Source organism: Cajanus cajan, chromosome 5 (genome assembly GCF_000230855.2).
Source record: "Cajanus cajan strain Asha chromosome 5, NIPB_CcT2T_4, whole genome shotgun sequence".
Classification (NCBI taxonomy): Eukaryota; Viridiplantae; Streptophyta; class Magnoliopsida; order Fabales; family Fabaceae; genus Cajanus; species Cajanus cajan.
In genome coordinates, this window is record NC_138521.1 from 59,155,456 (window position 1) to 59,181,560 (window position 26,105).

General features: G+C 29.5%; 2 protein-coding genes across 13 annotated transcripts; one reads left to right on the forward strand and one right to left on the reverse strand.

The window, feature by feature from the left end:
- The first annotated feature begins 18 nt into the window (after positions 1-18).
- LOC109808284 (zinc finger protein BRUTUS-like At1g18910) lies at positions 19-12,761 on the forward strand. 6 transcript variants are annotated; one of them, XM_020371201.3, is made up of 12 exons: positions 19-469; positions 1,300-1,518; positions 3,082-3,276; positions 3,351-3,700; positions 3,859-4,090; positions 4,508-6,195; positions 6,933-7,151; positions 7,241-7,375; positions 10,415-10,649; positions 10,732-10,791; positions 12,340-12,423; positions 12,502-12,761. In XM_020371201.3, the coding sequence occupies exons 1-12, from the start codon at positions 200-202 to the stop codon at positions 12,610-12,612; spliced, it is 3,798 nt and encodes a 1,265-aa protein (XP_020226790.1). In that variant the 5' UTR covers positions 19-199; the 3' UTR covers positions 12,613-12,761. The 6 variants fall into 6 exon arrangements, with proteins under 6 accessions (XP_020226790.1, XP_020226794.1, XP_020226791.1 ...); XM_020371202.3 differs by having other exon boundaries at positions 20-469; positions 12,511-12,761; XM_020371203.3 differs by having other exon boundaries at positions 21-469; positions 12,352-12,423.
- A 7,870-nt stretch (positions 12,762-20,631) lies between these two features.
- Positions 20,632-25,443, reverse strand: LOC109807744 (LOB domain-containing protein 27). 7 transcript variants are annotated; one of them, XR_014434156.1, is made up of 5 exons: positions 24,472-25,443; positions 23,206-23,383; positions 21,925-22,089; positions 21,753-21,822; positions 20,632-21,106 (listed from the first exon to the last, which is right to left on the reverse strand). XR_014434156.1 is itself a non-coding variant. In XM_020370342.3 (2 exons), exons 1-2 carry the CDS (start codon positions 25,245-25,247, stop codon positions 23,281-23,283), a joined length of 879 nt encoding a protein of 292 aa, XP_020225931.1. In that variant the 5' UTR covers positions 25,248-25,443; the 3' UTR covers positions 23,053-23,280. The 7 variants fall into 7 exon arrangements, 1 of the variants encoding a protein (XP_020225931.1); XR_014434155.1 differs by lacking the exon at positions 20,632-21,106 and adding an exon at positions 21,143-21,564; XR_014434159.1 differs by lacking the exon at positions 21,925-22,089 and having other exon boundaries at positions 20,634-21,106.
- Positions 25,444-26,105: the final 662 nt, after the last annotated feature.

A 26,105-nucleotide genomic window follows, 5' to 3' on the forward strand; every position in this document is an offset into this window, starting at 1 on the left:
GCAAACGCTCTCGGCCGTTAGTTACCAAGTCTCTTTCCAATTGTCAATATCAAACTCCTTTTTAATTTTAATTTCTTTTTCTTTTTCCGCATAAAAATATTCCAGAGCCGGAGATAAATCCCATGCCGCTCTCCAACGCCAACCTCCCTTTCCTCTCTTTCGCCGTTGATGGTGGCTGCTGCCGGAACTTCCGCCGTGGATGGACGACGGCGATTCTTCCCTGTCCGATAAAGATGAGGAAGACGTGGCGGACATTCTGTCGCGGATTCCAATCGTCGATGCTCCCATACTCTTTTTCGTTTGTTTCCACAAGGCTTTTCGCTCTGAACTCGATCACCTTCGTCGCTTGGCGGAAACGGCGTCGTTGGAGGACGAGCCACGCCGTTGCCGACAATTCATCCTTCACCTTCACCGTAGGTTCCAGTTTCTGAGACTAGCTCTTAAGTATCATTGTGCTGCGGAAGACGAGGTCAGTTATATTTACGCCCTGTTTCGTTGCTATGCTAAGTAAATCAGACGAAAATATAAGAGAATTAAGTGTTGCTGGAAAAATAAGATGTAATCACAGTGTAAACGTTTTTACTATTTAAATAAGAAATAATTATTGATATGATTGCAGTTATTATACAAAGTCAACGAACTTGACATGCAATTTGAACACGTAAAATTTCTTTATACTGCCGGTGTATTTTAATTAAATTCAAAAATAAATGTTTTTCATGAAAGTAGTTTAGTTTGTAGCTAAACAAAAGGATAAAGAGCTGAACGCTATTGTTTCAGCTATGATTTCCAACTTCGCAAATGACGAAGAGAAGAGTATGGATGATTATAATTTGTATGATTGTAAGCTGTAATCTTATGTTACTGCTGGTTTGAGGGATTTGAACTTCCAAGGTTGCACAAATTCAAACTTCATTACTATTTTGAGCCTGTTTGTATAAAAGCTTAGAAATGTTTTTGAGAGCTAATCTATTAAAAAATATTCTTTATTTTTGGTAAATAAAATTATCAAAAACACTTCTAACTTGTATCCAAACATGCTTTTACTAATTTTGTAGAGTCTGATTTGTGTTAAGCCGCATGCTTACAAAATGTTAATGACACTTTTTTTATTATTAACTTTAATTTATTGAAAATTACAAATTTCAATCAATAGAGAGTGTTAGAAAGAAAATGTTAGAGAGAATGCCTGTTTGGAGAGAAGATGCCTCTCTCTCTCTGGCAAGGAGCATGTATATTGTGATTGTTATCCATTCAAGGTTTGCACTTCTAAATAGCACTTCAAAACTTTTTGGGCAGGTTATCTTCGCTGCACTGGATACGCATGTGAAAAATGTTGTATGTACATATTCCCTTGAACATAACAGCACAAATGACCTTTTTGATTCCATCTTTCACTTCTTGGATGAGCTGATGGTTCCTAAAGAAAATATTTCCAAGCTGTTCCAAGAACTTGTGTACTGCATGGGCATCTTGCAAACTTCCATCTACCAACACATGCTGAAAGAAGAAAAGCAGGTGGCTATTTGCAATTATTGTGATTCATGAAATTATACTCTTGTTTGGATAAACTTCTCTATTGGAGAAGGAAATAAAAGGAAAAAATGAAATAAGTTTCTCTCATAAATTAAAATTAGCTTATATGCAAGTTAATATGTAAAAGTTCTTTTATATTAGCTTTTCTAAAAATTGATTTTAATTTATACATAAACTAATTTTAGCTTATGAAAGAAACTTATTTAATTTTTTTTTCTTATTTTATTCTCTTATATGTGCTCATGGAGAATTTTTATTCAAACAAAGGTTTGAATGTTCTTTCCTCATTTCTTTTACAGACACAAATGCATTCATGTGGGTACTTTGTTTTGCTTTTATTGGTGTATTTCCTACTTATCTGAACCTATTGTGAAAAGTACATGCTTCATTAAATGCAGTTTAGGCACATTCCATTCATTTGTTGACATCGGCATTGTAAATTAGACTTTTTTTGTTTCGTATAATGAATTTTATTCTTTGGCTCTATTTTTCTTACGGGATACAGATCATGATGTTGAAAGCAACTGTAATAGAAAGTTAGGCACTATCTAGTAAGAAATCTGTGTGTCGAGCATTTTTTATCTTGTTAAAAAACATCCACTGCCCTCAAGCCCTTTACTGTATTAATGTTGATGTGTTCTATAAGTTTAGCAAGATTACTCTTTTGAGGTTGATATGGGAGGGTTTCAGAGTGGTCTAGTGTAATTTATTAGATGATGAAATAAGGAGTATTCGGGAGAAACTGCAAATATTGCACGTACCCTCTAATTAATTTATTTTATGAATGTATTAAGTACAGAAGCTAATAAAGAAATAAATACATGGTTAATTATTTGTCATAGCTATAATTGACTAACATTATAACATGTATTATATAAGATAACAAATCTAGATTAGTATGCTAATGAATCTTGATTAGTATTATAACATTCTCTTAACTTGGAGCTTTACTCAGTCCGCAGCTTGTTACGAATAGATACACTTGAAACAAACTGAAAATATAGGGCAAAATGCAAAAAACCTTGTTTTCAACTTTAGGTAATGTGCAATTTATAAAGCGGTCAAACCCCCTCCATCTGAGAACCTTAATCTGACTAATGGGTAAATTGCAAAAGACCTCTTAATCTTTGAGTGTTATTCTTTCTTTCCCGAATGTGCAAGTAAAAATCAATGTCCAACAGACATTAATCTAACTAATGAAAATGGTCTTGTGGGTGTCAATTAAGACTTGCTATTTGGCTTGGTATACTTTTTATCTTAGATGCATGGTTAAAATTTAGTTTTGCAGCAATTAATTGCTTGCTCGTATACTTTATTAATGAAAATTATGTGTTAACAAGAACTGAACCATCAAGTTCATTCTAGGATAACGAAATGTATGATGGGGATACAAGAAGACAATAAGCAATATAAATATGACATTTTGTGGCTTGTTTTTAATTTTGACCTATTTTCTAATGTATATATCTTTGCATGAGCATGCATTTATACATTCTTGAATTCTGAAAGCGTTGCACACATCATCAAATTTGGGCACTGGTGCAGGTTTTTCCTCTGTTGATGCAGAAATTATGTACTAAAGAACAGGCCTCGCTTGTGTGGCAATTCATATGTAGTGTTCCTATAACGTTGCTAGAGGAAGTATTGCCATGGATGGTATCCTTCCTTTCTTCAAACAAACAATCAGAAGTTACCCAGTGTTTATCTGAAATTGCACCAATGGAAAAAGCACTGCAAGAGGTAGGCCACAGTTCAATACTTAATGCATTTTAATCAAGTTCCCACATTTTACTAATTCAAATATCATTTTAAAGGTTTTGGTTTCTTGGCTTAGAAGCAACAACCAAACCTTCACCAACACCTATTTTCAGATTGAGGAATTTCAAGATGCTAATGGATTCCTACATATAGAAAGATCACTTGAGCTGAGTTATTGTAATAGGAACTCCGAAGAAATTTCAAGTCGGATAAAAGTGAATGCTCAAGAAATAGAAGATGGGGCTAATCAGGTTAATGTCCTTCATCTTTGGCATAATGCCATCAAGAAAGATTTGAGAGAAATTCTGAAAGAACTTTATCTACTAAGAAAATCCAGCTGTTTTCAGACTTTAGACTCAATACTAGTCCAACTAAAATTCTTTGCCGATGTCCTCATCTTCTACAGGTAGCACTTCTGACAATTTCTTGTTTGGTGTGTGAAATCTGACTAATTTGTTTTATGTTATTTGGTTAAGTTCCTGAAGGCCAATACTTCTCTTCTATCTAAAATGCTTTTTATCGTTATAAATTGTCTAATTTCTCAATATTACTTTCTTATTACAGCAATGCTCAGAAGAAATTCTTTCATCCTGTACTGAATAAACATGCTTATGACTGGTTGTCCAAGTCTATTGATCAATTTCTTGGTGAAAGTAACATTGAAGATATACAACAGTTGCTATTCTATAACCCAGAAAGTGGAATACCTTTGAGCAAATTTGTAGAGAAGATTTGTCAAAAACTTGAATCATTTGTTTCAGGAGTCAACAAACAATTTGCTTTTCAAGAAAATGAGGTATTCCATTTGAATCACTGCTTGTTTCTTTTACCAAGCACGAGGTAATGAATATTAGTAATATACGGTAATTGTCCTTAACCTTTCAGTTTATCCTCATACACAACAGTTTAATAAATATCTAAATATCGTGCTTTTAAAACTATTCTATACTTTAAAAGTATTATCAAGATAAAAATCCAGCAAGTAGATGAACCTACCCACTTATTCAAACACATTTATAAATGAAGTTCTCCATAGATTCTTAGTGAATAGAAGAACAAGAAGTGAGAGAAAAAACAAATCTCTATTCTTTTGAGAAAAGTTCAATTTATGGCTTCCATATTTATCAGCAAATTGAATTTCCTATGTGAAAGAGATGCTACATGCTAACATTTCAAATGCTTACCATTTAGGAACCCTTATTTTTTTTATCAGGTATTTCCTATCATTAGAAAGAACTGCAGAACTGGAATGCAAGAGAGACTTCTAAACTTGAGCCTGCACATGATGCCTCTTGGGTTACTAAAATGTGTTATAACTTGGTTTTCAGTTCACTTGTCTGAAAAAGAGTCCAGGTTCATTCTCTATTGCATAAAAAAAGGAAACATTTCTGTCTGTAAAGCTTTTTCATCACTGTTACATGAGTGGTTCCGCATTGGTTATTCAGGTAAAACCTCTCTTGAAAAATTCAGACAAGATTTGCAACATATGTTCAAAAAGAGATGCTCTTTTTTACCTGAACAAATGAAGGAAGCTCGTGGATTTTCTTTCTTAAATTCTGAGAAGCAGCTTCATAAAGTCTCTGGCCAGAATTGTTTGTCCTATTCCTCCTTTTCTGGATCCAGTAATATAAACAAGTATGAGACACCATACTCCACAGGAATTAGTCTGCACATATTTTTTCCTGCCACGGTTGTGAAGTTAAATCAGCATCCTGCATTACATGTAGAAAATCGTTCTTCTATTTCCTTTCTTGATGATCCAAAACCTATTGACCTAATATTTTTCTTTCACAAGGCTATCAAGAAAGATTTGGAGTACCTAGTTCTTGGCTCAGCTCAGTTAGAAGAAAATGATAAGTTGCTTATGGATTTCAAAAAACGATTCCATCTCATATATTTTCTTCATCAAATCCATAGTGATGCAGAGGATGAGATAGTTTTTCCAGCTTTGGAGGCAAGAGGTAAACTCAAAAACATTAGCCATGCCTATACCTTTGATCACAAACATGTTGTTGAGCACTTCAATAAAATATCTCGCATCCTTGATAAGATGTCTGGATTACATCTTTCAGTTTCTACAATTGATTCAAATATAAGGGAGAAGGGAATGCTAAGGTATCACCATTTATGCAGGAAGCTGCAAGAAGTGTGCAAATCAATGCATAATTTACTTTCTGATCACATAAACCGTGAGGAAATAGAACTTTGGTCTATAATTAGAGATTTCTTCACAAATCAGGAGCAAGGGAAGATCATAGGATGCATGCTTGGAAGAATAAGAGCAGAAATATTACAAGATATGATACCTTGGCTAATGGCATCTTTAAAACAGGAAGAACAACATGTTTTAATGTACTTATGGTCCATGGCTACTAAAAATACAATGTTTGACGAATGGTTAGTTGAATGGTGGGATGGGTACAGTTTAACTAAGGTAACAGAGGGATCAAATGATGCCCCTCTACAACCTGTTGAGCCACTGGAGATTATATCCAAATATTTATCTGAAGAAATTCTAAATGAATTACAAGAAGAATTATCTGCCAACAAAAGCGTAAATTTTTTGCAGAAGGATCATATTGGGGATAATTTTGAGCTGTCTGACTACAAGTTTGATGATAAAGTTAACGTTCATAATGCAGAAAAAAATATTAATCAATGTTCAGAACACACAACTAAATTTCATGACAATAACAAACATGCTTGCAATGAAGTAACGGATATCACAAATCCGGTAAACAATGAAGGTAAGTCTTCTCAACTTTGTGACAAGTCTGGGCGTTATGATCGACTCTTGAAATTGAGTCAAGATGATTTGGAGATGGCAATAAGAAGGGTGTCTCGTGACTCTTGCTTAGATCCTCAGAAAAAGTCATACATAATACAGAACCTACTGATGAGGTTGGTCTTTCTTGTGATTTTTCTTATGATTTTTGTTATATATGTAAGTTAAAACGTAAAAAACCATTCACATGCCTCCTAACATCTGAAGCTCATGGTTAAGTTGGTTTAAGACATGGTATTATAACTTTTATAACCAATTATTCATGTGGCTTTTGAGAGAGTCGGTTTAATACTCGTTTTGCCTACAATTTTGGAGTGACAATTTAATAGTATTCCTTACTTGGTTTTACTTGTCAGTTTTAGTGTAACAATATAATTGCAATGATACTTAGGCAGTTGTAATGCATGTTTCAACTAGCTTATTTTTCTTTTTTGTACAAGCTTATAATAAAAAATGTCGAGAGTTTTTTGTTGCAAGATTTTTTTTTAATGTGTAAAATAAGCTAATTCTAACATGCATTGATGGCAATGTTAAGCAATCTTGCTTGATTTTCCTTAGCATTAATCTTTGAAAGGTAGTAAGCCTATGCCACCCCTTGAGAATCAAATGAGGCCTTGCATAGTTGCATCTGAATGCCAGTGGATTTTATTTGAGATATTGTAACAAGCATTAGACAATAATGATATTTATATTCGACCGAAGTTAACATTTTTTTTTTAAGCAGATGGTATATTCCTGCTTAAGTGAATCGATTGAAATATGACATGGGAGCTTAATTGCTGCTTTCAGTATTTTATTTCAAGCAATAGGTTCACACTTGTGGAGTTTAACATTACTTTCCACATAATTTCAGCCGTTGGATTATTAGACAGCAGATCACTTCTACAGAAGTCAACATAAAAAATGATGAACTGGAATTTCCTGGGAAGCATCCATCTTACAGGGACCCTCTTAAACTAATCTACGGTTGTAAACACTACAAGAGGAGCTGTAAGCTTTTTGCTCCTTGTTGCAACCAACTTCATACCTGCATACATTGCCATAACGAGGATTCAGATCATTCAATTGACAGGTACGAATACTGTGTTCTTATTTGTTTTTTTTTTTTTTGACTTGAGAACTTCTATTTTGATCTTTGACCAATTGCCTAAATATATATAGAAAATCTATCACAAAGATGATGTGTATGAAGTGCTTGATGATTCAACCAATCAGCGCCACATGCTCAACAGTTTCTTGTAAATTATCCATGGCAAAGTATTACTGCAGGATCTGCAAATTATTTGATGATGATAGGTAATGTAGCTTAATTGGTCTCTTTTAAGCCAAGTTTTTTGAGAGTGTTGTATCCAAGATTCCACATTAATCTCTTATTTATGGTATATATACCATTAGTCAAAGAGATAATTGGAGTCAATCAAGTAGCTAATATCTAACTAATTGGCATCAAAAACGTAAATACTAAATACCATTGATTAAATGCTAATATTCTAACATTGTTATTCATCGGTGACTTGGTGTAACTATAAGAATGATAGTACTGTGTCCAGGATTTCACACTAATCTCTTATTTATGGTATATATACTATTAGTTAAAGAGATAATTGGAGTCAATCAAGGAGCTAATATCTAACTAATTGACATCAATAACGTAAATACCATTGAGTGAATGCTAATATTCTAACAATGTTATTCATTGGTGACTTGGTGTAACTATAAGAATGAATGATTTTGATTTCAATTAGCATTGATAAGCTAACCTCTCTCTCTACACATTAGAGAGAGACAAACACAAACCACACCAGGGCAGTGTTAAGTTTATATGCTATCAGTTAGCAAATATGTGAATGCCTATTATTGAAATTTGAGTTTGGGGCCTAACTGAGTCCTATCAAACTTTGGCTTATAAAATGAGAACTACCCAAAACAGAGTGCAGCAGTTTCTTTCTCTCAAGGACACCACAAAAACCTCTCTCCATCTCTACTTGAAATAGAGTAATCTTGATCCAAAGGAAGTTTATAGAATGCTACCCACCCTCTTCCTTTTTAATTAAAAAGCAAGAATGGTCTTATATTTGAATTACAACAACATTTGAACATTCTTTCTAAAGAAAATTTGCAACTATAAAGCTCTCAGCATTTAAGAATTAGGAATAAAAAAGTATTGCAATGATGAAACGGTTCTAAAATTCTTCTCCCACTCACTTGTTTGATGCTTTTAAGGGTGCCTCTATTTGTACTCAATGTGTTTCCTTGACTTTTTCCAGCTGTTGGAATGATATTAGGAGTGAAAAGTTAAACCTTACTTAATTCATGGTATGTCCAACTCCAAAATAAGCAAAATTTGCATTATACAGTTAATATAGTTACTAGTTTGCCCCATAGGTATTATTTAAATTAGAGTTGTGAAACGTGTTAGTCTAGCCTCTGTATAGATCACGACTTGACCTTGCTTGAATTACATTCGGATTGATATTTTTTTTTGGTCCAACTTGATCTATGTTGGTCCAACTTGAATTACTCACTTGTTTGATTCTATTAAGGGTGCCTCTATTTGTACTTAATGTGTTTCCTTGACTTTTTCCAGCTGTTGGAATGATATTAGGAGTGAAAAGTTAAACCTTCCTTAATTCATGGCATGTCCAACTCCAAAATAAGCAAAATTTGCATTATACAGTTAATATAGTTACTAGTTTGCCCCATAGGTATTATTTGAATTAGAGTTGTGAAACGTGTTAGTCTAGCCTGTATAGATCACGAGTTGACCTTGCTTGAATTACATTCGGATTGATATTTTTTTTTTAGTCCAACTTGATCTATGTTGGACCACCAAACCATCAAACTAAATTAGCTTTAAACAAAAATGAATAAAAAATTAAAAAATACATATATTTTAGATTCAAAATTTTTTAAAAAAATGATTTTTTGTAAATTGAAAACAAAAAAATTGTTTAATGAACTAAATTAGCCCTAAACTATTAATAATTATTTAGTGATAGTTTGATCTCAACTCAATTGTTTATTACTAATTAGCATTAAAAAAATTGATCATAATATCATTTTATTCATATATCAAAGACTAAGAGACTAATAAGTAATAACGCATAAACAAAGGCTACAAATGCAACTATCCACAACACATTCATTAATTCAACAGCCAAGGTCCAACACAAATAAATAAAGAAATTTCAAAAAATTATAAACTAACAATTCAACAATACTTCAACTACAATTAAATCAACAACTCTCAAAACTTCAACAATCTAAGCTACTCTCAAAACTTCAACAATCTAAGTTGTGAGGATTTCTCTTTGATCATTTTTTTTTGTAAATAGTTGTATGTACTTAACTGCAATTAAATCACCACACACTCGAGTCTAATTATTATTATTTTTTTAAATTTTGACTAGATCATTCTAAAACTTACAAACCGGATCAAATTAAGACCATGTAACTTATGGAACTAAGTGAGCTGAGTCAAAATGACATTTCTATTTAGGTAATTTGTTTTTGAAATCTAACCTAGTCTTATTTATGAACCGATCAGACTAGACCAAAATTAACAACTCTAATTATAGTAACTAGTTTATATTATTTTTACATGATATCATATTTGTGAATGTTGGAGAACGATTCTTTCATAAATATAAATTGGATCCTAATCAAAATAAAGTAGAATATATGTCTCCATAATAAACAATAAAATAATCAAGAAATTTTAGCAAATCAATTACAATTTAAAAGATAATTTAAACACATCAAATTAAACCAATATCAAGAAATTTAAGCAAACCAATCACAAATAAAAAATAATTTAAACACATGTAATTTATTCAAATTAGCACACAAATTTTTCAAATGGTTAAAAACATAACAGTCATCCTCAAAAATTAAAAACTCAACAATTTTAATATAAACTAACCATCCATTTCTTTCTCCTTGGTAACTTCCAGACAAGGGTAAGGTTTCCTTTTAATCCTCCCTCACAATCCATTCAACGCCTTATCCCTCCCAACTGCTAAACATAGTAAATGTGGCATTTTAATGTTCCTCGTACCTAAGGAAGTCAGGTTTTAGAAACTTATGGTTAGATAACTTATTTATTGACTTTGTTATCCTCCAAAAAAACATTTCATGAAAATGATAATGATAATAATTATGGGTCCTAGCTGTACTATATTCCAAGTTCTCAATGAAATGCTCAAGTGCATGAAGGTCATGCTTGTCATCTTATCTAGCTATGCTAAACTTTCAAATTTTATTACTGCAGTTCTTTTATCATTTAAACAACTATTACTGCTAATCTAAACCTCTTACTTTTGAAATGTTTAACAGGGAAATTTACCATTGTCCTTATTGTAACCTGTGCCGAGTTGGAAAGGGTTTGGGTGTAGACTACTTTCACTGCATGAGTTGCAATGCGTGTATGTCTCGTTCTCTTATGAATCATACATGCAGGGAGAAACATTTAGAGGATAACTGTCCAATTTGTCATGAATATATCTTCACATCCTGCTCTCCAGTAAAAGCCCTCCCATGTGGTCATGTGATGCACTCAAAATGTTTTCAGGTATTTCCTTGTATTTTTTATTCCCACAAACATCCAGAAAATTCAGAAACAACTTTAGTAGCATTTGTGATGGTACTTCCAGGAATATACCTGCTTTAATTATACCTGCCCAATATGTAGCAAGTCACTGGGAGACATGCAGGTCAGTTATTATTTAATGTTATTGCATATCCGGTCCTATATTAAGATATGTTGTTCATATTGTTGAAAATACGTTTACTATTGAATTTTCACATTACTTACTCGCGTTGGATAATTAGGAGAAGCTTTCTTGAATTCTTGTGAATCTTGTCACAAAAGCTGAAAAAGTCCGGTTTTAGGAGTAGCTAGTTACTACATAACTTGCATTTATAATGTGTAGTTGGCAATATTAAAATATAGACTTAGAGTAGCTTTTTTAGTTCATGTAAAATATGAGATATTTTTATTTTAGCTCTTTTAAATTTTTTTTATCGTACCTGTAAATTTTTATTTTATTTTTTTCTTTATCCAAATTAACCGTTAAATTTAATTGAAAAAAAGTCAAGAATTTATAGGGATAAAAAAAAATTATAAGAACCAAAACAAAAATAACAAAAATTTTGGAGGACCGGAACAAAAGTTTGAAAGGATCAAAATAAAAATAACTAAAATTAAAATGATTAACATAAAAATAATCTTATTTTAAAGAGACTAGATATTTATTTAAGTTAAAATTATAAAATTTAAACATCTAAATATAATAAATGTACTATTACAAAGTAAAAAATAATAATTATAACAAATGCATTAGAGGCTAACAAAAAAAATTGTAAAAATTAAATGCACCATTTCATAAAGAAAATAAGATATAGATAACAAAAATGCACATCAACAAGAAATAATGAAGAAATCAGACAGAGAATGAACAAAATCACACTAACATCATTTCTATATCACGCTTATATTTCTTATGTTTTGTTTTTGTTACTCTTCATTTATTATATTTCCTTCGTAACTTAAAAAGTGATTGTAACTTCAATAAACTTCTATTTGTTTTATGTTGAAGTTTTAATGTTTTAAATGGTGACTAAAATTATATAAAGACAAATTAAAGTTTAAACTTTACAAACTTGGCTTAAATAGAAATTTAGTTCTTTTCAAATAAGATTATTTTAATTTTAGTCCTCTTAATTCTAATTATTTTCCTTTTAATCTCTTTAATTTTAGTTATTTTTGTTTTATTTCTCTCAAAGTTTAGTTGTTTTTTGTTTTGGTCATTTCTTATTTTGATCTTGTAATTTTAATTTTTTTTTATTTTGATCCTGTAATTTTTTTTTATCCATATAATTTTTTGACCTTTTTCCATTAGATTTGATGGTCGATTGATTTGTCGGTAAGAACAAAAATGAAAAAAAGGAAAATCTTATAAAGATAAAAGTGATAAAAAAAAATATTAAAAAGACTAAATGCAAAAATCCCATATTTTGCTACGACTAATAGGTTATATATAAAAGACTTTTAAATTCTATAGGGGCAATATTAGAATCATTTTTCACCATGAATAATATATTCCATTTTTATTCTATCATTGTCTTGTCAGACGTCATTTTTCATGAAAATCTCTTAAGCAGCTATTGAAGTTTCTATTTGCCCGTCAGAATTTGCTCAAGGGTTAAGCTGATTTTTGAACTCTTTATCTTTGAAGTGATCATCTCTCTTAAACCATCAGGATGCCTTGCAGGTATATTTTAAGATGTTAGATGCGTTATTGGCTGAAGAGAAAATTTCTGATGAGATTTCGAGTCAAACTCAGGTTTGTCAGCTATTCTTTTTTATTTCTAATACATTATTGTATAGCTTTTCAAAATGCATACTCTGATGGATCCTGTAGGAGCTGCAGGTTGTATTATGCAATGACTGTGAAAAGAAAGGAGCGGCTTCCTTCCACTGGCTCTACCACAAATGTCCTAGCTGTGGTTCTTACAACACTAGACTTCTATGATTCTCCCTTGCTTCTTTGTTGTTAAACATTAGATTGTATTTCACATTTAATGTTTACATGTTTTTTTTTTGTCACAATTTGTCACAATAGTCAATGTAATTTAAAAAATAACATATTGTCTATGACATTTAGTTGATTTAATTTTTTTCCTTGCTTTGCAAAATATATCATTGCATCTTCATTCTGAAAAACATGAAATAATCATGACAATTTTCTGCAAGTATACATATGATGTCCACTTTGTTTCAGTCTTTAAATGCATACACACTGAGTGTGGATTTTTATTTTTCTTGTTTGGTTTGGAAGAAGGTATGTCATGTCTCAAACCTGAGACCTAACAATGGTAATGCAATGACCAAACCATTGCACCAGGTTCTAGACAGACACAACACTGAGTGTGGGTAACACCATAATTTTAGCTTCAGTTCATTAGAGTTCCAAACTCTAAAATAATTTGGTTTTGTTCTGTCCTAATGTGCCAAGGATGATAAGTTATCGAATATACTAAAATACTAAGGGATATGGATGAGCTTAAGGTTCGTAAATAAATAATAATTTTTTACATATTCGATTGAGCAAATATTATTAGTATTTATTTTCTTAAATTAAAAAATGTGAGGTGAATTAGTTGGATTTTTATTAACGAACTACACAAACAGATTAAAATTTCTTTTAAAATACGTTAATTACTTTAGGGTCGTCTCACTTGTAATTTGATTATACAATTATGATCAAAAGAGGGAGGTGAATCAGAGACATAAGGAAGAACTTGATAATCAGAATCTTGAAGCTAATGTTGATCAAGATAAGGGGGGTGAGAACATCGCTTTGGGGTGTAGGGTAACTGTTGGATAGCAAAATTGACTTCCAATCTATAGGTTTTATGTGTATGTATGTGAATAAGGGATTAAACTTGAACGTAGTGTAATTTATCGTGAAATTGAATGTTCTGAATATAATATATGCATGTATTAATATTTACAAATTGCATGATTAAAAACGTGGATTAATTAGCCTATAGATACCCTTAATAAATTAAAAATTATAGAAATCGTAGTGCCCTCATATTTGAAAATTCATGAAATATGCTGATAACATTTACTAATATCGTGTCAAGCAGTAGCTTGAGCTCACTAGGCATAAGGACCAAGAATTGCTTACAGCCTCAACTACACTAGGCATGGGATTGGTCATGTCAGACATGGAAAATCTGAAATGTTTGTGACAATATTAATGTCAAGTGTGAACATATTGGATGCGAGAGCTCTAAAGGCCCTTTGGATGTGTCTCCCTGTGTGTAGGGAGAATCACGTAAGGCGTGATTCTCCTAGAGACTTGTGACTTCTTACACATCGATTACAAGGTAGGCCTCATTAAACACAATCCTATTTTTGGACTTGATTTTTATGTGTGTATATGTGTGGATTATGTAAATAAGTGATACTTATTATGTGTTAAGTAATAAGTACTTGTGGCAAGTGAAAGTAAAAGTGATAAGTGGTGAAGCGTGAAGTGTTGAGTTACAAAGTGATAAGTGATGAAATATAAAATGTTACGGATTATAAGTGATAAGTGAATTTGTATAGTAAATATAATGAGTCTTGAATGTTATGCATCATGTGCATATGTGTTTTGTGATGAGTACAATGTGAAATATATCGTTAGGGAAGACTCCCTTATGTAAAAATTTGGAAATTAGTCCTTAGGGATAGCTTAGTTTGAGAAGTCACAGTTTCGCCCATTGTATGCATGTGATTAATCTTGCGCGACTCAGCTATCCCCAACAAGATCTTAGTAGTATATCCTTTTAGTAAAAGTGTTGTGATGACTTGATTTGGCACATACTCTTAGACTACTCAATCTTTAAGCTGGAAAAAATGTTTTTATTGATGTCATATGCATAAAATTTAGGAGAGTCTAGTCTTTGTATGATCGTAATATATTACTTGTATTTAAATTGTATTTGATTTATATCATGATGAGATGAAATATATAATGAGTTGTATGGCTTAAATTACTATCCTATTATCTATGTATGGCTAAAAAAGAGAAATGATTATCTATTTTATATATATTGTTTGTGTGTATCTGAATTTATTTTACATGGGTAGTCGGAGTAAAATATATTCTCACTCCCCTATTTTTACTCACATAACTACCCTCAAATCACACATCATTCAATTACAAACTATCTTCATATATAACTTCAATTATTTTTATTTTATATTTTAAATAAATATAAAGATACAAAATGTCTCTTTAACTCTAATATACAGTAATGATTGTTGATAATTTATTTTTAAAATATTAAAGTTTAATTTAAAAATAAACATGATAAATATAAATTAAAACAAATAAGAAGTTAATACATACATCTCTATCATTTATAGTCACAATCATGACTTTTTATCATGGTACATGATAATTTTATTTATAATTTTTTAATCTAAATTATTTATTTTTACATGATAATTTTATTTATAAATTTTTAATATAAATCATTTATTTTAATTTAAAAAGTGAAAATTTTAACATTCTCATTCTCATATAAAAATATCATTCTTATAACATTACATTTTCTATTGAATGATCGGTTATTTTATTCTCTGATGATTTTCGAAAGATTTACTTCAACGGTATTTTAAGGTATAAAGTAAATTTTGAGTGAAATTTAATATTTTAGTTAACAAATTTTAAGCGGGAGATTTATAATAATTTAATTTATTAAAGTTGTGAACATTTTGAGGAGAAAATGACGATTTGAAGGTTGTAACTTTTAAGTAGAAAAAATGGACCATGGATCAAATTTGTTTCATTTATAAAATAGACTTATTTAGCTCACAACTTGAGGAATCAATATCGATGTCCATAATGAAAAAAGGCTAAAATTAAAATTATATATTTAAACAACTAAAACTGTATGCTTTCATTGAATAAAAGGTACTTATTACACTTTTATATTTTGATATAATATTATCTTTTATAAGAAAACTTTTTTTAGTCTCATAAAAATAATAAAGGTTTTATTACGAAAAGCATTTTCATTTAGTTTCTTAAAATTAATTCTAAGAATTGACGTTCACAAAACCCTTGTTTTTAAATAATAAACTAGACATAAACATGCAAGTTATGTGTGGGTTTATAAATAAATGTATAAATATTATAACTCAAAGATATTAAAAAATATATTAAAATAAAAATAAATGTTACATTAAATATTAAAATTAAATAATTATAAAATAGTTATTAAATTTAATGGTAAAAAACATTCATTTAAAATTTTATTAGTTATACAAATTATTTTCAAATTAATTTTGTATATGATATAATTTAGAGATATATATTAAAAATATTTGGAAAAAATTCTATTAAATTTAAAAATAAATAATTATAAAATATTGATTGAAATTATACATAGAAAACATATATTTATCATATTTTTCTGTAATCATATATACATATTTGTAAACTAATCTTTATTAAAAATTTAAATTACAAACAAAAATATTTGTAATCATATGTAGAAAAAGTAAATTTGTCAAAATTTAGAAGAATAAGTTTTTTAGAATATTTCCATAAAAAAATTAGAATATTGTGGATGAGGTGATAATAAATATAATTAATGATTTTTTTTCTAGAGCGATTTAATGTGGTCGTTAAACATGAGGATAAAAGCAAACGTTAAGATTAAATTTTATTTATAAGAATAATTTATTATAAATTTTTTTAGTTTGAAAAAAATATTTGTTTAGACAATTAATGGAGAAAATAAATTGTCAGCCACATAAATCTTATTGGTGTGATATTTTTTATATTTGTAGAGCAAAAAATAAAAAATAAAATAGAAAACAATGAACACAATATATGAAATAATTACATGTATGGGTGTATAAAATTTAAAGGAATATTTACATAAGACACCATTAGTATTATTTTAAAAAATTTATGATTACAATAACTAACACTACAATTCACAATTCTTTTTATCTTATCCATCCATTCTTGTAAGTTATAGTCCTACTAATTTAGGTGAATAACTAATTAATAGCATGTTAAATTAGAAGAAGTTAAAAGGGAATAAAAATGACAATTGATATAAGATAAAAATTAAAAAAAAAATGACTTATAATTGGTATGAAGAGAAATGTGAGGCAACAATTGATGAAGAGCAACATATATATAATAAATTAATAACCCTGATCACTAAGTTTTTGTCACTAATTTTTTTATTACTCAATAATCCCATGAACAGAAGAGGAACAAGGAGTGAATTGTATTTCATAATATTCACAGCATAGAGAAGCACAAAATGAAAATAAATAAATAAATTGAAGAGTAATTCATTATATTTATAACATACAAATAGTACAGGTCGAAAGGGAAAAAACTATGAAGAGATAGTTATGTACCTCTTATAAAAAGATAATGATTGAATCTCAAATTTCACAACCTTACAATACAATATCATAAAATCAACAAAAAAAAAACTGTGTGGAGAACAAAAATAATCATAACAAAGATTATCCCCTTTCACAACAATGTATCTAATTATCGAGGTTATTGTGATAATTCCAATTTGGAGAAATAAGAATAAATTATAAATGAAAAAAGAGTGGAACTATGAATGAAATAAGAGAAGGAAAAAAAAATACAGCGTAACAACAAAAATAATGTAATGACATTCAAAATGTTATTATTTTATTCAATTAAAATATACAAAGAAAAGATGGAGATTCTAAAACACAATCTAAATAATTCTATAGACGTAGGTTAAAAGGTAATTTTTAAGCTCTTTTAAACAATGAGAAGCAAATAATAGCGAAAATTTGTAAGGGTTAAGAAGAAATTTAATTCTACATTAGTTTGCATTATTCAGAATTCAACCCAAAATATAGTTTACGGGCACAATGGAGTCATGTCGACAACTTGAAAGGTATTTGTTGAATTCATTTCACTCACAAAATCAATAGATAAAACAACTTGTAGTCATAGCTATCCATGTTAGAATATCGAATGCAAGACTCTCCTATTGGAAAGGTGGAGAATGAGAAAGATATGATTTTCTTTTAAGGAGGAGAAAGATATGGTTGAGAAAATAATGATATGAAATTTTTTTAATGAGACCAATGAAAATAATTTGTTGTGAAATTTCTATTGAAATATTAGTAAACTATTTCATAAAGAGGGATAACAAATTATGCAAGAGCAACTCCAGCGATAATTGCTTCCGTGGTTCTTATATATAAGAATCGAGTCTTCTCTTCGTGCACCATTAGAGCAAATGTAAAAATCATTCTTGTATAGACCAAATTCTTAAAATTAAATAATATTTTTCCAACATCAATCTTGTGTTAAAATAGGAAAAAATACCAAATTTAGAGTCCCTATGAAATCATTTAAAGTAAATTAAGAACCTATTAAGTTCTATCATTGAAATAAAATAAGATGAAAATTCTTATATCATACACGAAAAAGTGGAATCCAAAAAAAACAGAACATGAGAACTCAAAATGGGTTTTGGCATTTAAGATGATCTAATGAGAGGTGTACACTACATGGAAATTGAAGAAAAAAAACTGATGTAGAATTTATAATCTCTTAAAATTGGAGGTTACTACGTCACATCTAATTAGCGGCTTACTTTATATGTATTATAAATAGATTTAATTTTAAACAAAGGCCGATGAAACATGCACTTTCAAAAAGGAAAAGTCAACATATATAGTAGTTTGTTTCTTCTTTTTTCTTTTTTTTTATTCTGTTATATTATAGGTATGATATGAAGCAGGAATTAGCTTAAAGGAGGGATTGAGTCCTTCTTAGACATGAAAGTGTCTCTTTAAGACGTAAACACAAGTTTTATTGGGCCGTGTCTTTGCTAACGTAAATGTGTCTTAGTTTTTCAGCAATCAACATTGAGAAATTGTATTTATACAGTAATATATATATATATATATATATATATATATATATATATATATATATATATATATATATATATATATATATATATATATATATAATTGTATGATAAAAAGAGTTAGAAAAATAGAAACAAAAATGCGTGATAAGATAAACAATGTGATGAATAAATGTAAAGAAAAAAATTTATTTTTAAAATAATACTATTTTTATACGATAATTTGTATAACAAAGAGAAGGATAAGAAGAAGAAAATAGAAAATTTTAAAATAATCTGTTATAAAAAGACATAAAGAAAAAAAATATTATTATAGAGAATATTATATAAAAAAATTATTGAATGATTACAATAACTTACCAACAAATGTTCCTTATTCTATCTACTTTATTTAGGTAGATGAAGAGAAAGAATAATTTGTCTTAAGGAAAATGTTGTATGCACACTTGTATACTAGCTAGTAAATATCTAGAGAGAAAGAAATATAAGAAAAAAAGAGTATATAAATGTAATAAGTAATATGATTCGAAAGGAAATGGAGATTGACTAATTAATAAGCGATATTAATTAAAAGCTTAGAAGTGTTCAACTTGGTGCTTTTAGGAAAATAGAAATGGAGATTGTTGGCAGAGAAGAAAGCATTATGGAACAAAGTTTTGGTATCAAAATATGAGAAATGGGATATCAATAAAGAGGTTGATGTAGAGAGAGTATTTTTCCACATGGTGGAGGAATTTGGGATCTATAGAAAGAGGAGATGTGGAAAGAGAGAACTGGTTTCACAAGCTAATTATTTACAGGATTGAGAATAGGGACAAAATATCATACTGGCATGACAGATGGGTTGGAGAAGTCAGGTTAAAGGATAATCACAATAGCTTTTTCTCATAACAAAATCTAATCAAGAATGCCATGTTAGAGACTTAGGATCTTGGGAAAATGGAATTTGGAAGTGGAGTCTATGTTAGCTCAGGAGTTTATTTGAGTGAGAAAAAGATTTATAAAAAGACTGCTTACTCAATTAATGCTGCAATTCTACATGAAGAAAATCTTGATGGAAGACATATGCAACAAAAGTATATTCGATTAAATCAGCATATATGATATATAATTCTCAAATATATTAATATCTTTTAAATATTTATTTAATATATTTTATACTTTAAAGTCATGTTAATGTCAAAAACTAGTATTTTAATTTTGTCTTGTTAATTAGTAAAGTTTTTTTCTTTTTTTATAGTTTCAGGTATTTTTGATTCAAAAAAAAACTTTGTTAGTTTTGAGATACATAAAGGAAGAAACTAATAACAAAGAATTTTTATTATTGAGATTCTTTAGTTACGAGTAATTAAATTCTTTATTATTAGAATTGACGTAATTACTTACTTTATGTATAACTCTTTCTTATTTTTATTTGATTAACGTTGTTTTTTTTCTTAATATATATTTTGCCTTAACTATCCTTTATATATCTCATAGAATTAATTGCAAATGAAAAACTTTTTTAAAATTACGATTTGTAACATTTATTACTAGGAACATGACAAGTTTTATTAATTAATTTGAAGTCTTTAGCTTTAATATGAGATGATTAACAAACTTTATCAAATAATTGAGATTTTTTATGAAATCTAGAATTTCTCACCTAAGTGATTAAGGTTAAAAATATTTTTGTTGATTATTTAATTAACTTAATAATTACTGAAATTGTATAGTAATTAAGAAACATATTAGTGATATCGATCTTTAACATATTTTATTATAAATTTTTAATTATATTTTAAATATGTTTTTATATTCTTGAAATCCTAAAATAACATTTTTCTTTTTATGTTCTTCAAACAATTATTTTCTTTTATTTTTCCTAATTAGCATTAAATTAAATTAATCATTCGCAAAACAAGTCCACATGGATTCAATACTTAATTTTTTGTCTATTTTATTACTTGCAACAATTAGTATGTTTATCAAATTGTCTAATAATATGCAAAAAAAAAAAAAAAACTACAAAACACATGTACATTTGGATAACACATCTTAATTTAGCTCTCTTTGGTGTTTCTTACCTCAAAAAAAAAAAAAAAAAGCATTGCCCTACTTGAAAGGTAAATATTGATCGATTACCAACTAAAGTCAATCTTGCTCATAGAGATATTTTGTTAGACCAAATCAACAATTATGTACTTTTTGCAAAATGTGATTTAGAGACAACAAATCATCTTTTTGTTTTAGTTGTGATGTCTCATATCTTATTTGGCAAGAATGTTGCCACCAGTTGAGTGAGATACATATACACCATTACCTTGTGATGGGAAAAATCATTTTTGGTCAAATTTGAGGAAATACAAAGAACTGATCGAGCTCATTTGGATAAGCTTTGTCTACATGGGAACCAAATAATTTGTTTCACAAATGCTCGTCTTATCTTTAGAGGCTAGGATTGGGTAGCAATGAGTTTCTATGAGTAGTCAACAAATCCACTTTGTTGAATAGCTACATTGCATTCTTCTTATTCATAAATGGTTCTCTGGCCTTCAAACCCATTACCATATGGGAGCTTCAGGGTAACATTTTCTTTAGAGAGAATAAAGAGGGGAGTATGTAAATAGAGTTACAATTAGATACTTCACTCATGTAATACCCCCATTGATGTATGTGGGTTTGAATACCCCTACTCCATATTTCATTAATATATATTTGTCATTAAAAAAAAAAAGTGATATGATCCGGGAAGAGAAATGGTAAATGTAAATGTAGTATTTGTAATATTGGGTATCCAAAAAAATATGACTCTTAAAACAAAATCTGAGAGCATCAATGTATCCTTCCTTACCTTGCCCCTAACCTAAAAAGAAATCGAGGACTGTGTTGATCCATATTTTGCTACAAATGTTAATTTGCCTATTTTTGCTAAACCAATTCTGATGATGTATACCACCAAAAAGAAATGCTAAGCTTAGCATTTATATGTTGACAAAAAATGAAGACCGATAACTACTTCACCAAAAATGGTGTTTATATACGCCTCAAACCTTTGAAAAAAAGAGAAAGATAATAAGGGGAGAAAGAAAAAGTCACATGTAAAGGTGATTGTAAAAGTTAACAGGGTTGTTACTTTACATATTCAAAGGATGAATGATTTTTAGAAAACCCAAATGCTATTAGATAACACAGTTAGAGACTGAGAGAGAGAAAAGAGAGAAAAGTATAGATATTGTACCCGTAGGGTCGATAAGTACTTGCCCAACCCTTCAACATTGATATAGCTGAAAGACTATCGATCAAAATCACTGTAAAAGATAATCAAGGAAGTTAGGAAAAAGATAAGATGAAAATCTTATCTTTCCATAGAATCCTTTTTGAGATTTATGCAAATAATTATCTTTAATTACCTTAATTAAAGATGAGTTCTAAGTTGTTTATATAGGAGCAAAACTCTTTAGGTAAAACACTTTTTTTCTTTATGCTCTCTCATATTATTCTCACATATCACTTGTATTCTTAGTCACCTTCCTGACTTAAGCGTCGCATGTACCCCACCTCTCCACCCTATAGTCCTACAAGAGTGAGAAGAAAAGGAACATAACATACGAGAAGTAAAGAGAAGTAACCTTGACCTCACTAGAGGTACAAGTATCATAGGTGATATATTATATGATAGTTTGAGAGATAAAGAGAAATGATAAGTGTTGATACCGTTATTAATAAAATAGTGTCCAAAAATCATTGTTCCCAAAGATAAACAATGGTAGCATGTTTATAATATTAAAATTAAAGATTGTTTATCCGTGCCTAAAATCAATAAAAATAGCAATTCTGCTATGTTGATAACACCCCTTGGATTGGCAACACTAATTAAGCTACTGAAAACTATATCTTGTGTTTCATAATCACTTGTTGGTAAAAATAGTCTGTTAAATTTGATCTTCGATTATATAAATAGTTATAATGTGTTCATCAAAATAAGCAGTCCCTTAACCTTTAACTCAATTTAAATGGTGCGATAGTTAGACGCACCTGAGATTTCTCTAAAAAGAAGGATCTTCAACTTGTATTTTATTTTGAATTAAGACATGAAAAGACAACAGTGACAATGAAAATTAAAAATAAATTTTAGTATCAACCAAATCTCCCACTCTTAGACATATGTGAAGAAATTATTAGATATTACATAATTATCAAGTATTCACATTTTCAGTTGATTACTATATGGCATAAGTTTAAATTTTTTAATTTATTAAAAATTATTGATAACACTTAATTACATGTACTCATAATTTGCTAGTTTTAAACAATCTAATAATTTTTCATTTACATTTGATGTCTTTTTCTTGTTTAAAAGGCTCGCCTAGTATAGTCTGTTATTGATAAATCATTCTGTCCAAGAGTGGTTGGTGGCCTAAATCAGAAGGAAGATATACAGTTTCTCCCAAATTTGAATGCAGTCATATATATTATGCTTCTGTGCAGGTATAGAAAGGGTTAGCAACTAAGATCAGTAAAATATTTTATCATAGAGGTCGATGAAAATATCTAGTTTGTGTATTATTCTTTGCCATACGAATGCAATTTGGTAAACAGTACGTGGAAAGTATCTGCTTCTATTTATAATGTTGACAATTGAAAGATTGAAACTCAATAAAGAAAAAAGAAAAATCTATCAAAAAGCTTACCAAGAATAAAAGAACCCAAAAAGGAAACCTAGTACATCTTTTTTTATGTGGAGGGGAGAGGGGACAGCTTGCTGATCAGTTGACACTGGTAAGGCTGAAGCATGCAGCGGCACTCTTCAATTCATTCTCAGAAACATGATCAGTGCACTTTCTCATATCTTTCAGTGACTCTTCTGAACTGCAGGCAGAGATGTACAATATCAAATATGAGAAAATTTTCATTTTATTGGAAAATGATCATAAGATGCAAATGATTCAGCTGCCCACCACACATTACTTCTATGCAATTTCTGCATTGACTCGGCCTCATTCAATAAGAATTAAACCCAGCTGTTTGTTGAGGGGACTAGTTAATAATAGGTTTTAATAAGTTTTTCGCCTTAAATTTATTTTTTTCTCTCAAACTTAAAATTAAATTTTTAGTTTTATAATTTTAAAAAAATTATTTTAGTCTAATTTCTCAATATTGTTAATAAATTTATAAAATAAAACTCATTTAAAATTCATTTACTAGTATTTTTATTATTGAAAATATTATATTAAACTTAATTAATGTTGTATAATTGTTTCAATTTGTTATTGTCAATTATATTGCTAATGTTTTAAGAGTTAATCACTTATACATTGTGTGTAAAAAAAATTTACACTGACAACCAATCATATCTTTTAATAGTATCATGTTATTTGCTCATTTAATCAAATAAAAATAAAATAAAATAATTTAAAAGATATAATTAGTTGTCAGTGTAAAATGTTTTAAACTGGCAGTGTATTGATGATTAACTCATGTTTTAATTTGTCACGATCACTTATTTATATGAGTTAATCACCTATACACTATCCGTGTAAAAAAATTTTACATTGACAACCAATTATATCTTTTAATTGTGTCATGTCACTATAAACACATTTACTTTTAACAGTGATATGATACAATTAAAAGATATAATTGGTTGATAGTGAATAGGTGATTAACTTTATTTATATTACAATAGATGATTCTGAGAGATTAAAATAAGATTTTTCTAAAATTACATAAGTTAAAATAATTAATTTTAAATTTGAAAGATTAAAAATAAATAAATATATATATACCCTAATATTGATGTAATTAAAAATATATTTAAATCTTAATAATAATATATAACTTGATCAGCTCACTTGTTGAGTCTGCCACAATGGTAGAGATTTGAGTATCACTGTATGCATAATCTCCTATTGTCATTATAAAGAAAAGAAAGTATAAAAAATGATTAATCAATCTACCTTGACTCATAAGCCTCCTTGGAATAAATGTATGATTGTCTATCATCAACTGAATCAAAAATTGGATGAATCTCATCATAATCTTCAACAACATTTTGTTGAATGGCCAGTGGCTGTGAGGAGAACTGAGTGTCCATTCCTACAGAATTGCTATTATTATTTGCATAGGAATACTGAACCCACAAAGGATTTGTTGTATTATCCTTGGAGTCCAAGTAGAGAGAATTATAATCCACACTGTTGCTGTTGGAGTAGGAATGTTGTTGTTGTTGTGACACAGACAAAGCCACAGTGTTGTAAGTGTGGGGTTGTGGTTGTGGTTGTGGAGTATGATGATTAAATAATGGTAATGCATTACTAGTACGAGGTGTCATGCCCAATTCTAATTGTGAAGCCACATCATCGTGCATAGAAGGACCTTGATGGTGTTGTTGTCTACATATTTCAAGCTGTTGATACACTGCATGAAGCTCTTCTTCCATAACCCATATTTGGTATTGTAGCCTACAAATCTCTTCCCAACAGCCATGCACAGGATACTTATCTCTATAATTTGCTTGAATGATGATAGAGTCCATGGCTATTTTCTTCTGACTAGGCTCCAATATCTTCAATATCTTTACAATGTTGCTCACTCCAAAAAGCTTGTGAACATTGAGAAACACCTTAGGTTGGTCTGCAGGGAAAAATGGTGCAAGAAGGCACTCAGAAGTGCACTTTCTTCTCTGGTGTTTGCATGCTGCACATGCTTGGGTTGTGCCGCCCTTAAGGGTCATTGTTAATTCCACCACCTAGCTATAGCAGATGCTGGAACCCTTATGGAAGTGAAATCCACGATGATGACGATGATGATGATGATGAATCAAAGAACGAAGAAACGAAACAAAAGAAAACAAAACAACAACCTGAGTAAGATGAAGGAAGCAGTTAGAGGAGAGAGAGGTAGGACTCAAATGTTTCATCACATCCATAGCATGCTTTATTAATATGCGGATCTGGTGGGTAGGGAAAGACTAAGTAAAACAACAAGAGGGGACACGTGTTGGGACGTGGTGCTTCCAAGAGTGATGCCGTTAGGGATTAGTGAGTGGAGAATGTGAGAAACTCCTATGTTTTGGGGTTAAGTTCCATGTGGTGGGCGTACTAAGTTTTTTTCTTCTTTTTTTTTTTTTTTTTTTTTTTCTTTTTCGTGTTACTTGTCTTTCTCACTTGTGCTCCTATTTTAAGTTTGGGATGGTGGTGGTTGTTTGCTACCTCGGATCGGATAGTGTTTCACTGTTTGTTCGAAGGTATAAAAGTTTATTTTCAAGAATTACATAATTATTATTTTCATGAAAATGTTGGGTTGTCCTTTAGTAATTTTAGAAAATAATAATAATAATAATTTAAAGATAATAGTGAAAAAAAATGTGAAATAGTGAAGTGGGAATACGTAGTCATTGTATAAAATAACTTCCATTTCCATTGAAAATTAATAAACAGATCGATACTCACATTTTCCATACAAATAAGAAGAAAAACAATTGTGATCGAATAATTGATATTCCTCATAATTAACAATTCTTGAGATTTTTTTAATTTGTACCAAATATGGGAATGCGAAGTTTTCAAGTTCATTTTTTTCAAAAATCTTT

Bases quoted from the DNA above. Each gene is read 5' to 3' on its own strand.
- LOC109808284 (XM_020371201.3), top strand. From the start codon at position 200: ATGGACGACGGCGATTCTTCCCTGTCCGATAAAGATGAGGAAGACGTG. The intron at 3,701-3,858 runs GTAGCACTTCTG...TTCTTATTACAG, and splicing joins GATGTCCTCATCTTCTACAG to CAATGCTCAGAAGAAATTCT. The intron at 10,650-10,731 runs GTATTTCCTTGT...TGGTACTTCCAG, and splicing joins TGCACTCAAAATGTTTTCAG to GAATATACCTGCTTTAATTA.
- LOC109807744 (XM_020370342.3), bottom strand. From the start codon at position 25,247: ATGACCCTTAAGGGCGGCACAACCCAAGCATGTGCAGCATGCAAACAC. The intron at 23,384-24,471 runs GTAGATTGATTA...CTCTGCCTGCAG, and splicing joins AAGGAGGCTTATGAGTCAAG to TTCAGAAGAGTCACTGAAAG.